This window comes from Bubalus bubalis, chromosome 8, assembly GCF_019923935.1.
Source record: "Bubalus bubalis isolate 160015118507 breed Murrah chromosome 8, NDDB_SH_1, whole genome shotgun sequence".
Taxonomy (NCBI): domain Eukaryota; kingdom Metazoa; phylum Chordata; class Mammalia; order Artiodactyla; family Bovidae; genus Bubalus; species Bubalus bubalis.
The window spans coordinates 39,995,359-40,008,462 of record NC_059164.1 but is presented as its reverse complement, the minus strand read 5'-3'; the positions used below and the strand labels follow the sequence as shown (position 1 = coordinate 40,008,462).

The window sequence follows — 13,104 nt, the reverse complement described above, 5'->3', positions numbered from 1 at the left end:
TTCATGCCACATAAAAACTCTCCCATTTTAGGTTCTTACATAAACACTTGGGGGCTGATTTCCTGAGTTTCAGAAACATATTATATCTAATCAATTCCACCAGTTGTTAGTCGGAGGCTTAAGTGGTGACTTGATAATAACCTGAGACCAAAACCACTTTTTGACTGTTAGCACAACTGGCTCTAATATTCTAATCCTCGCTTTCTCTTTCTCTCAGCATGTATACACATAGGAGAAAATGTTTTGATCATAGGAAGACTGCTTGTAACTGGTTCTAAACAGAACAAATTGTGTTAGTGAGTGAAGATGATAAAGACTCTTTTCAGTATGTTTCTGCTTTAGGGACGTTTTGATTTCACTGGATGGAGAATAAATATACAAATGATTAAATGGCAGAAGTGTCACAGGATTTTACATGAGTTATTGCCACATGACTGGTTCAGACAGGAATGCTATGAATGAAATAAATAATACAATTATACCATATTCCACCTATATTGACTTTCAGAAATATTAATTTCATATAGTTCAACCTCATATTATTTCCAATATTATTATTATCCCTATTATATACATAAGGAAGCTGAGGTACAAGAAATCAAATAACCTGCCTAAGTTTAAATGGTTAGCATATGATCAAACTGGGAATCAAACTCATAGCATCTATTTCATTGTTAACCACTTCACTCTGGGCTTCCCAGGAGGCTCAAACAGTAAAGAATCTGCCTGCAATGCGTGAGACCCAGGTTCGACCCCTGGATCAGGAAAATCCCCTGGAGAAGGGAACAGCAACCCACTCTTACATTCTTCCCTGGAGAATTCCATGGACAAAAGATACTGATGGGCCACAATCCATCCAGTCACAAAGAGTCGGACACGACTGAGCAATTAACACTTTCACTTTTCACTCTAGGCTTTGAGTAAAGAAGCCAATATACTTAGTCAGGTTGGTAGTAGGGTAAGGAAATCTATTCATAGATTAAAATCTGCTTTATATGATTCCATCTTTCAGTACTCTATAAGAACCTTGAATAATGGGACAATATTATTTTCTGCATATGTATTCTATATAGTTCATTCACAGGAACATAGTTAGACTAAAGTTGCCCATCATGTGGATGAGTACTGCTTTCCCAAGTGACCACAGGACTAGGTAGAGGGTATTACAGTCCCAGACATCTGCCTTCAAATTAATGTAGCAAAACAGAACTTTCAAAGTAAATGGCTTTCAACTCAGCTGAAGACCATGCCACACTAGAGTCATCAAGCTTAAATCCAGGGCTAAATAGTCTGAACACTTAAAGTCAGGGATAGATACTGATGTATGTATCAGCCAAGGGAGAGGATCTTCAATTATATTACTTTTTTTTGTACATATAATTTCACGTTTGTATTTCAAATTTACTGAAAGATCCACAAAATAGGCCAGACAGTCCAGTCAATTTAAAATCAAGGCCTTTTAAAGTCACAAAGAACTTAAGCTCCTTTTTAAGAGGACCTTATGATATATTTAGTCTTGATAGTCAAAGAGGTCTATACAAATTTCTAGTACCTATGTAGTCTTAGGATCAGAAGAAATTCATTCCTATTCTGACTGATTTAATATTTTTCTCTGTACAAATTGTGGTTTATAAAAACCAAACAAGATTGGCGTGAAATGCCAGATTCACCATTATTTACTACCAAATTATTGAATCAGACATCTGTTTTTCTAGGACCCACTTCCACTACTAAAAAAAAAATGGATGGTGTTCAGATCAGATCAGATCAGTCGCTCAGTCATGTCTGACTCTTTGCGACCCCATGAATCACAGCACGCCAGGCCTCCCTGTCCATCACCAACTCCCGGAGTTCACTCAGACTCACGTCCATCGAGTCAGTGATGCCATCCAGCCATCTCATCCTCTGTCGTCCCCTTCTCCTCTTGCCCCCAATCCCTCCCAGCATCAGAGTCTTTTCCAATGAGTCAACTCTTCGCATGAGGTGGCCAAAGGACTGGAGTTTCAGCTTTAGCATCATTCCTTCCAAAGAAATCCCAGGGCTGATCTCCTTCAGAATGGACTGGTTGGATCTCCTTGCAGTCCAAGGGACTCTCAAGAGTCTTCTCCAACACCACATTTCAAAAACATCAATTCTTCAGTGCTCAGCCTTCTTCACAGTCCAACTCTCACATCCATACATGACCACAGGAAAAACCATAGCCTTGACTAGACGAACCTTTGTTGGCAAAGTAATGTCTCTGCTTTTGAATATTCTATCTAGGTTGGTCATTACTTTCCTTCCAAGGAGTAAGCGTCTTTTAATTTCATGGCTGCAGTCACCATTTGTAGTGATTTTGGAGCCCAGAAAAATAAAGTCTGACACTGATGACCCTAACTCTAAAGCTAGAAATTCAACACACTCATTTAAACTCTTTGTGTTTCAACTTCCCCATTTAAAAAAGTTATCTCCAGATTGACAAATAAGACAAAGTAACTCATGGCCCTTAGAAGAAAGACATGATACAGTTACAATGTTTCTTTATATAAAATGAACAAGCATTAGGGAGATTTCTGTCCCACCAAGTACATTATTTGGAAAAGGCATTGGCATCCCACTCCAGTACTCTTGCCTGGAAAATCCCATGGATGGAGGAGCCGCTCTGTTGGGCTGCAGTCCATGGGGTCGCTAAGAGTCGGGCACGACTGAGCGACTTCCCTTTCACATTTCACTTTCAAGCATTGGAGAAGGAAATGGCAACCCACTCCAGTGTTCTTGCCTGGAGAATCCCAGGGACGGGGGAGCCTGGTGGGCTGCCATGTCTGGGGTCGCACAGAGTCGGATATGACTCTGTGTGACTTTGCAGCAGCAGCAGCAAGTACATTATTGAAATAAAATATGTGTCTTGAGAAGTAATGATAAACAATTGATATTATACTAGTTTTTAAGATTCTACAGTGCGAAAGCAATAATGTGCATGTGTATATGTTCATGTGTGTTCTCCTCTCATAATGTCTCTTGAAACGGGTAAATGAAAATAGCTTGCAGCTTCCGTGTAGATTTTAGCTTCAAAAGCCTGCTCATTTACAGTACACACCTTTACATTGAGAATAGCCATAATACTTATCTATACATAATTTTGTCTTGATTTGGGTTTGCTATGGAATTAAGACTTTTTAGGAGTAATAAAACAATCTTCAAGGACAATTGCTTGTTAAAAGTACTAAGGTCTACACTGCTTTAACAGTCGCAATGTACCCAGTGTAAACGGATTATGACAGCACAGGAGTTTGTACTGACATTTTAGTCGATGCCCTGTTCTTCTCTAAGGAATTCTCTCTTTCTCTCCATTAAGCAATAAGTCAAGTATCCTGAAGATTGCTAATTCACTTTGACTTCTACCAACTAAGTGCAGAGGTGACAGGAACAAAAAATAGTAACTCGGTGTAAAAGAGGACTAGCCTAAGGGTCAAGATTAGGATCTTCATGGTGATTCTGCCACTAGGCATTTGCCTCAGTGGCCCTTGGGCCAGATACCTGGTTTCTCAGAGTGTTGGCATGCTCTCCTAGAAATGTGCTAATGTTCACTGTCCTTTTCTGATCCATCATTCTATGAATTGATGCTTCCTGGTGAACTAAACAAACAGGTGAGATTGTTCTTATGGGTTTTTTAAGGCTTATTTTCTGTGAAATGCTTTCCTTCCTCTTCCTCTAGCAGTAAAAGGGTAAGCTGGAGCTTTACACCTGAATATGTGTTCCTTCCAAGGTAGTTAATTGGAAACACTGCCTGCCACAAAGTCACCTTTGTCTCCATTAGCTACTAGAGCACCATAGGCTTCTTGCTCAGAGAGTAAAAGCCTAGGAAGGAACCTGGGAGAGCACCTATGGTAACTCCCTCACTTTACAGATAATAAAATTGACCTTAAAGGGTTTGGTGACTCTCTATTCTGTCTCAGCTCCTAAACTATTAATAGATACTTATGTATCCATACTAATAGATACCTAAACTAGTAGATACTTCTAATGTTGGATTTTCTGATTTCACAAAAAAAGAAAAGAAAACTTCTGTATTTCATCTTTTAAAGTATTAACCTAATAATAATGAATTAGACTACTGTAATCTTGGAAACATGTACTAATAGGTTTCTGCAAATGTACTGAGGAAAGCCTCATTGATCAGGGTTTTGAATGGGAGAAATCAAAGCTGTGTTTTTCTTAACAAATGTTAACTGATTTCCCCCTGAAGTATCCAAATTCTGAAGAAAATGAGAAAACTTCTAATTCCACTAGATTTTTCTGTTTTTCCGTTTTGCCTCTTCAGTCTGAATCATTGAGGGTACATTAGAAATTTATATTCAACCTGATAAGAACTTTTTTGAAATGCTTTAATTAATCTTGCTTAATAAATTGTTTCAAATTGTTGCAATATTGAAATAGGGTCACTCTAAAGCTTGCCAATGCTTGGCCTTACAATCACCAGACATGTTTGCAATATTACACACTGATTTTCCTTGTGAAAGGCTGACTGAAAGAGATTGCTACCATAATGTGTTGAAAACATTTCTGTTGCAAGCATGTGGCAGGTTGCAAAGGTTTTCATGAGCAGGATACTTGAGCTTGGTCTTTCACTGACTAACGAAAAAATTTAAACTCCCAACAGGTACCCATATTGGCTACAAAAAAATAACCCAAACATTTTCTTTTTCATAGGAAGTTGTCCTTGAAGAAGGCACAATTGCTTTTAAAAATTGGGTTAAAACAGGCACAGATGTTTACAGACAGTTTTGGATATTTGATGTGCAGAATCCAGATGAAGTGACAGTTAATAGCAGCAAAATTAAAGTTAAGCAAAGAGGTCCTTACACATATAGGTGAGTCCCCAAAATACGTGGCACTCTTTCCTTGAACACAGGTATTTCTGAAAAAGCTTCCACTTGACAAATGTCATTGTATTGAAATGTACTTATTATTTTCTTACCATTAATATATATGGAAATATTTTGTTTCTGCCTACATAAAATCCTAATCTAAGGATTTAATGGTAATTAAAAAACAGGTTTTATTATGAATTTACCAGCACCAGTTAACTACCCTACATGTAACAAGTCACACGTGTTTTACACTTCTGGCATATATGTTTCAAAAACTCTGAAATATGCATCTAAATAGAAAAAATCTATCAAAAATTTTAAAAATGAGTATTTTAAAATCTTAAAATTGAAAAGTGTAGGTACACGAGTAGTTGTCAAAGTATGGCTCTTGGACCAGCAATATCAGCATCACCTGGGAACTAGGCAGAAATGCAAATTCTCAGGCCCCACCTTAGACCAAGTGAATCAGAGACCCTTGGTTTGAGCCTGGTAATGAGTTTTACAAATACTCTGGGTGATTGCAGTACATAGTTAGTTTTGCTAACCACAGCATTAAACTTCTATGTAAGTAAAATACCTGCTTAGGATTTCTATTCAAACTGTTTTCCAGGTCTTAAGAGTGTGTTTATGTAGTAGTTTCATTCTTATATTTTCTCCAGTACAAAGACTGAATAAAAAATACCTTTATCTACATGCCTTAACAGTTTAACACATTTTGAATAGAATCTAAGATCCGTCAGATGTAGGGGGAAATAATTAGCTAGAACTTTTCATTTTGTAAATTTAAAAATCAGACTGACGCCAGGTAAGTGAAATGGTTTGTCCTTGATGACAAAATCCTGGAAACTGGTAACTCCTAGATATTTGCGTACATTTTCCCCCTATCAAAATTATAGATTGAAGTGCTAAAAACACTAACCTTAGCCATGTATTAGGACATTTATAGACCCCATATGGGAACAGAATTAAGTCCGGTTCTATCATTTGTTATATAAATATGATTTTTCAAGGATAATTACAACTACTTATAGACAATAATCGGAGAAGGCAATGGCACCCCACTCCAGTACTCTTGCCTGGAGAATCCCATGGACGGAGGAGTCTGGTAGGCTACAGTCCATGGGGTTGCGAAGAGTCGGACACGACTGAGCGACTTCACTTTGACTTTTCACTTTCATGCACTGGAGAAGGAAATGGCAACCCACTCCAGTGTTCTTGCCTGGAGAATCCCAGGGACAGAGGAGCCTGTTAGGCTGCCGTCTATGGGGCCGCACAGAGTCAGACACGACTGACGCGACTTAGCAGCAGCAGCAGCATAGACAGTAATCAAGTATTATCACAAAACTTCATATTTGTAAAGATTTCTAATTCATAGTTTTACTTTCTTACTTGTTTTAGGTAGTCTATAATTATATAATTTCTTTCCTCTCCATGCATTAATTTATTTCTATATCAGCAACTCATGCTCAAATATAATGAAGTAACAACAGTTGGGAGGGTGATGCCTGCTGCTGTAACATAATATATAAGCTGTAGGGTGCCATGGTACTATTCCATCCTAATAATTATCCCCATCTCCTGCATCTCCTGTCTTCAGACATATGTCTATGACTGTTCACAACTCGGTCAAAGAAGTCTTGATTTTCATTGTTACAGAAAATAATCTTACTTTCAGAAATATTAAAAAAAATTTTTTTCAGAGTCTTATACTTCTTATATCACTATCAAAAGCTGATATAATAAGATATCTGACTATCTTATTCCAAAAAAATGTGTACTCTGAAAATCTAGAACTCACGTATGACCTAATACAATCTAAGTATAACTGACTAAACTTTCGTCATAGCTCAGTTGTTAAAGAATCCGCCTGCAGTGCAGGAGACTTGAGTTCGATTCCTGAGTTGGAAAGATCCCCTGGAGAAGGAAATAGCAACCCACTCTAGTATTCTTGCCTGGGAAACCCCATGGACAGAGGAGCCTGGCAGGCTAGAGTCCATGAGGTCTCAAGAGCCAGACATGACTTAGCGACTAAGCCACCAAACCATAACTGATTAAAAATCATACCCTGAGAGAACTGAATACATGTGATAAGAGAAAATAGGTGGTATTTGAGATCTGTATCATCACAGGTTTTGCTTAATTTTTTTGCTTGTTTGGGAGGGGGGGTATGTTTTTACTTTTAAGGGTATTCATTGTGGAATGTAAAAAACAAACATAATATAGAATCCTGTCCCAGTCCTGCTCTGGATAGGTAATAAGATACATATCTTATTCTTGGAGGCTAAAACCTTCATGATAAAAATAGAGTGGATTAGATATAATTCATTTACTTGGAGAAGCAATGAGGTGAGGGTTGGAGAAGTCGGATTATCAGCTAAAGTATGTAAACAAACTCAAATTTATATAACAATTCTAAAGGAATCTCATGATGTCTTATGATGTTGACAAAGGAATCCTTACTGTCTACCTAGATGCCCTAAATAATGGGAAAAACAATGGTTACCTTTCAGAAAAAGTTAATAGTTTGAGAGTCTTCCATGTGTTGAGGTGAATTTACTTCCTATCAATTACACCCTGAATTCAGTTGAAATTGGAAGTGGAAGAGGATGTCCCTCCTCAACAGAACCACACAGGCTTATTTGCCTTTTAGCTGCTGAAGTGAGCTTGATGAAACTTTGACAGGGTGTGACATGAGTCAAAGCATGAAACTTCCTGGATTGAGATGTTAGTTATGTATACCATCTCTATGAAGACCTGGTAACTCCTTCAGAATATTCTCAGATCGAACATAAATTTCTTAATTACTTTGCTTTGCCAGGAGTACATGGAAAACAAAATATGAAGCAATTTCCTCCCTTTGACCTTATTAACCAACCCTCTGTAAAACCTGTATACATTCTAATTTTTAAACAAAAACGAGTACTTATAATCTCTTTTTAAAGCACATTGTAAACACAGACCTCAGTTTGAAGGATTTTTTTCTGTTAGTGAGTGCCATCTGCTGGTGTAATGTAAGTACAACTAAGTAAACTACAATTTGGGTCACAATTATGGCTCAGCTGGTAAAGAAGCCACCTGCAATGCGGGAGACCTGGGTTCAATCCCTGGGCTGGGAAGATACCCTGGAGAAGGGAAAGGCTACCCACTCCAGTATTCTGGCCTGGAGAATTCCATGGACTGTATAGTCCATGGGGTCGCAAAGAGTCAGACACCAATGAGTGACTTTCAGTTACTTACACTTACTTATATTGCTATTATTTCAATTATATAAATATAAATATTGCTGAAAATTAAAGTATTTTAATTTTAAATATGAATATGTAATATAATTTTAACATATAACTATCTAATATAAAAGAGTAACTGATTAGTAATAGATTCTCCAGGATGATGTCTCAGATATTTATATTCTTTGTATGTCTACACTACTCCAAGGAGAATAAACAATAAAAAGCTTGATGAAATTGTATTAGAAATAATATATATTTCCATATTTTTGTGAATTCTCTTTTTAAAGAATGTAAAAAATAATTTCTTCATTCAAAACTATTTACCAAGAACTTATCCATGTACCAGACACTGCTTGGGGATACAAAATACTCATAATACCTATGGCATAGGAACCTACATTTTTATTATACTTGATTGAAATCAGGTCAGGTTTTTCTGGTTGGTTTTGTTTTTTCCATTTCAGTCCCATGTTTTTTCAATTTTTATCTTAGATAACAACAGATAACTATTAGATCACATGATAGAGACATTTGGATATATGATAGAGCAGTGAATAATGTACACCTTATTTCATCACAGTAAATATCTTGTATGTACAAAATATTTTTTTCCCATGATATCACCCTTCACCACATTCCTAAAAAGTAGTTGGTACTCTGCCTAGAGATTAGAGCCAGGAGCTCAGAACTAGTAACTATTCCATACATGGGGTAGGGTTGGAGAGGAATTGATCTGTGATGTGGAAATATATTGTTAGTCATCTTTGCTGCTGCTACTGCTAAGTCGCTTCAGTCGTGTCCGACTCTTTGCGACCCCATAGACGGCAGCCCACCAAGCTCCCCCGTCCCTGGGATTCTCCAGGCAAGAACACTGGAGTGGGTTGCCATTTCCTTCTCCAATGCATGAAAGTGAAAAGTGAAAGCGAAGTCGCTGAGTCTTGTCCGACTCTAAGTGACCCCATGGACTGCGGCCCACCAGGATCCTCCGTCCGTGGGATTTTCCAGGCAAGAGTGCTGGAGTGGGGTGCCATTGCCATCTTTAACTTTCATTAAAATAATGAAAATTATAGCCAAGCCAGTGATAGAAAGGCTATTTACTTTGAACAGTCCTTCTAATATAAGAAAATGGGCTCATAATATTCCCCTGCTTCAACTTCTGTATTTTCCCCTCACCCTCAAGATAAAAGGTGAACATCTGAATGTAGAATGCAACCCTTTAGTCTTTGAAATATTGCTCATTTCAGTGGCTTTGTTTTCTACCACTCCCCTTCCTCAGACGCTGTAAACCAACCATGTTGAAACTTGTTATTTCTAAAAGTACACCATGTTCTTACTTATCCTATATGTTCTACCATATTTTACCAAGTTAAAGTTCTATCTTTCACTCAAACCACTTATATGGAATTGTATCCTGTCCATTATCCCACCATAACCATCCCAAGCCTGGGTTTGTACCTATTCTGTCTTCTCACAGAATCTGTGTAACCTCCTATAATAACATGTATTCCTTCTCCCCTGGTATGTACATTTAAGACCTTCCTTCTCTAATTTGCTAGAGTCTCACCATCAGCTTGCTTATCCTTTTGGTCTACTTGTTTAGCATAATTTCTGACACAGTCTAGTCTATGTACTTAAAATTATTTGTTGCAAGAATGAATGACATTCATTTGAAACAACGCTTTTGAGTTTTAGTTCCTCCTGTTTTTCAGAGTTCGTTATCTAGCCAAGGAAAATGTAACCCAGGACCCTGAGACCCACACGGTCTCTTTCCTGCAGCCCAATGGCGCCATCTTTGAACCCTCACTATCAGTTGGAACTGAGGATGACACGTTCACCATTCTCAACCTGGCTGTAGCAGTGAGTAGACAACAGCAAAATTACTGATTTTGAAATCCTCTAGAACCCAACTGTAAATAATCTCATGATTAAAACTACAATTAGTTATCTTTTTTTTTTATTTTTATAAAAATGCTTTCTTATGTTATTATTTTGAATTACGATCATTTGGAAAGATGACAAGATGATAGAATAAACAACTGAAGACTGATTAGAAGACCACTTAGAGTGTATCATTTTAAAAAGGATTTATGGGGCTTCCCTGGTGGCTCAGTGATAAAGAATCCGCCTGATAATGCAGGAGACATGAGTTCAATCCCTGGTCCAGGAAGATCCCACATGCCTCAGAGCAGCTAAGCCTGCGCACCGCAACCATTGAGCACATGTTCTAGAGCTGGGGAGCCGCAACCACTGAGCCCACATGCCTCAGCTACTGAAGTCTGCACACCTGAGAGCCCATGCTCTGCACCAGGAGAAGCCACCACAATGAGAAGCCCGTGCACCACATCTAGAGACTGGCCCTGCTCAAGGCAACTAGAGAGAAGCGTGCACAGCAATGAAGACTCAGCACAGCCAAAATAAATCACTAATGAAATAAGTAAAATTTGTCAAAAAGTAGGACTTAACTTTGAAACTCCTCTTCCTGTGGCCCACACAACCACAGAGAAATGTAATCATTAAGAGATGAAGAAATAATATACTTTAGTCCTGGCTAGATTTGGCAGTCATTTTAAAGATAGCTGGAAATTGTTATATTCAGTTTAATTCTTATATTTATATTTATTTGTTAAGAAAGTGATACTGCAGTTGGTGTCTTAAACCATGATTTTTTTTTTTTTTTTGCAGGCTGCACCACAGCTGTATCCAAATACATTTATGCAAGGAATACTCAATTCACTTATCAAAAAGTCCAAATCTTCTATGTTTCAAAACAGAACTTTGAAAGAACTATTGTGGGGCTATACGGATCCATTCTTGAATTTGGTTCCATATCCTGTTAATACTACAATTGGTGTGTTTTATCCTGTGAGTAACAATTATAAATGTTGATACTGTTAGACTTTAACTGGATAAATATAATCACATTGGCAATTCATAAGTTTATCATTCAGTGTGTTAAACCCTATTTCAGATCTCAGAATACATACCATAAGTTTTTAAAAATCTCTACCTCACATGGATTTAGCTTTCCTAGTTGGGAAAATTTACTTAAACTTAATTGTTAAATTCAGATAAGATTAAGAAGTGGCCATTTAATCAAGTTTCCACTCCTATATAAATATGCAATTGTCTAAAATTAGGTTATAAGGTGCTAAGAGTTTGAATACTGTTTTTGGTTTTGGTTTCCTGTCTAAAAAAAAAACAAGTTTAAGCTGTATTTTATTTTTGTTAATTGTATTCATCATATCATTCTTTAAAAATTGTTTCAGTGTAAATTTAAAAGTCACCTTAAATTGTACACAAGATTGATACATCAGCATGTTGTATTCTCTCGGATTTAGTTGGTAAGAACTTCTGTGACTGAGTGCAGTGCTCAGAGCTGATAAGAACTTCTATCTACAAACTCATGAAATGGCACTTTGGAGATAAAAAGTGAATTTGGTGATGTACTTAGTTATGGCAGAATGTTCTGAATTACAAATAGGACAAGGTGACTATTGCATGGAAAATTTTACTGTGATTCCATTTGGCACTATACGAGATATTAATTATATTTTGCAGTTCATTGTTATTTTACTTTAGATGGTTTTTAGGGTTGCAAGTTCATATATCAATCAAATATGAATACAGAAAGCCTTAAGGGAGATAAATTCAGTTACTATTATTTCACTCACATATTCTTATTTCTTTCCTTGGCTAATTCTGTTTTTACTTTTGTGCACTTTGTCTTAGTAACTACTTAGAGATCATAACATTGGACAATGTCTAGAAATTGGTCATTTTTCTCATAGGTTTTGTTCACTCTCCCCTCACCTCAATATATCAGGAGTAGTGATCAAAATGGCCTTTCTGGATTAAATAAATCAAAGAGTGCTAGAATTTGATGATGACAGCTTTGGCATTTGTTATCTTACTTTGTCTCGGCATCTAGCACTTATTTTTAGTCACCTTTTGTATTCTGTCTTTTTAAAATATTAAAGACCAATAATTTTGAAACTATTGCATGTATATTTAAAATCGTATAAAATAATTATGAACAACCACTGAGAAATGTGAGTTAATTACATATTTAATGACTTGGAAAGTATGGTTTGTTGTAGAAGTAATTTTTTCTTGTATCTCTTCAGTACAATAATACTGCAGATGGAATTTACAAAGTTTTCAATGGAAAGGACGACATAAGCAAAGTTGCTATAATTGACACATACAAAGGCAGAAAGTAAGTATCCAGGCAAAGTGTGTGTCACTAGGATACTCTAAGGCAGGCAAGAAATTTATTTACCAGCTGGTAAAGCACAGGCACAACCTGTGGGACAGAGCTGTTTGTATCTCGGCCCTAGAAACTCCCTAGGTCTACCAGGCATTAATCCTTTAGTTGTGATGACTGGTCACACTAGTGCATTTTTGCTGATTATCAGCCCCACTGGAGGGTTCACCTTTATGAACAAGTTCTCTTACATAAAGAAATCTAAAGGGACTACTTTCATCTCTGCTGCATAACCGGTATTATCATACATGCAACAATGACATAAATGAAAATGAGGAAAATCAATATATCAACTCATCATCTAGCAAGTCAGAATACAGACATCTTACTGTTTCTTTTTTAACTGAAAATGTCAAAAAACATCATTCATTCCAGGGAGATGATTAAATGTACCCATAAAGATGAACGATCAATGAATCCATGTGAACATTTTCATGACTTGTCCCTTAAAAATTTTCCTGAAATAATTTTCTATATTGATAATTCAGCTTTTTAAACCATTGTCAATGCAAAAAATGGAATTATTATTTCCTGTTCCAAAACTGACATATTAAACCTGAAAATAAAGTGTACACTTCCTATGAAGTAGTAGAATGAGATATGTTCACATACCCATGATTTCCTACTTCTCCCAAGTTCCTGCTTGTTTATGTGCAGTACACCTAATCTGTCATATAGCTAAAATACAAAGAAGCCCAATAAATATCAATGGGGAAAAGCTTTTCTTCTCAAAGTTGAAATTAGAGTTTTAAGATTAGTA

At 36.8% G+C, this 13,104-nt stretch overlaps 1 protein-coding gene across 11 annotated transcripts in view; it reads left to right on the top strand.

Moving 5' to 3' along the window:
- The window catches only part of CD36 (CD36 molecule (thrombospondin receptor)), a 93,987-nt gene that overhangs the window by 66,284 nt on the left and 14,599 nt on the right, over positions 1-13,104 (top strand). For all 11 annotated transcript variants that reach the window (XM_044946365.2, XM_044946361.2, XM_044946366.2 and 8 more), the window contains 4 exon segments: positions 4,690-4,850; positions 9,790-9,937; positions 10,763-10,942; positions 12,205-12,296. In XM_044946365.2, coding sequence (XP_044802300.2) covers positions 4,690-4,850; positions 9,790-9,937; positions 10,763-10,942; positions 12,205-12,296 — 581 coding nt within the window.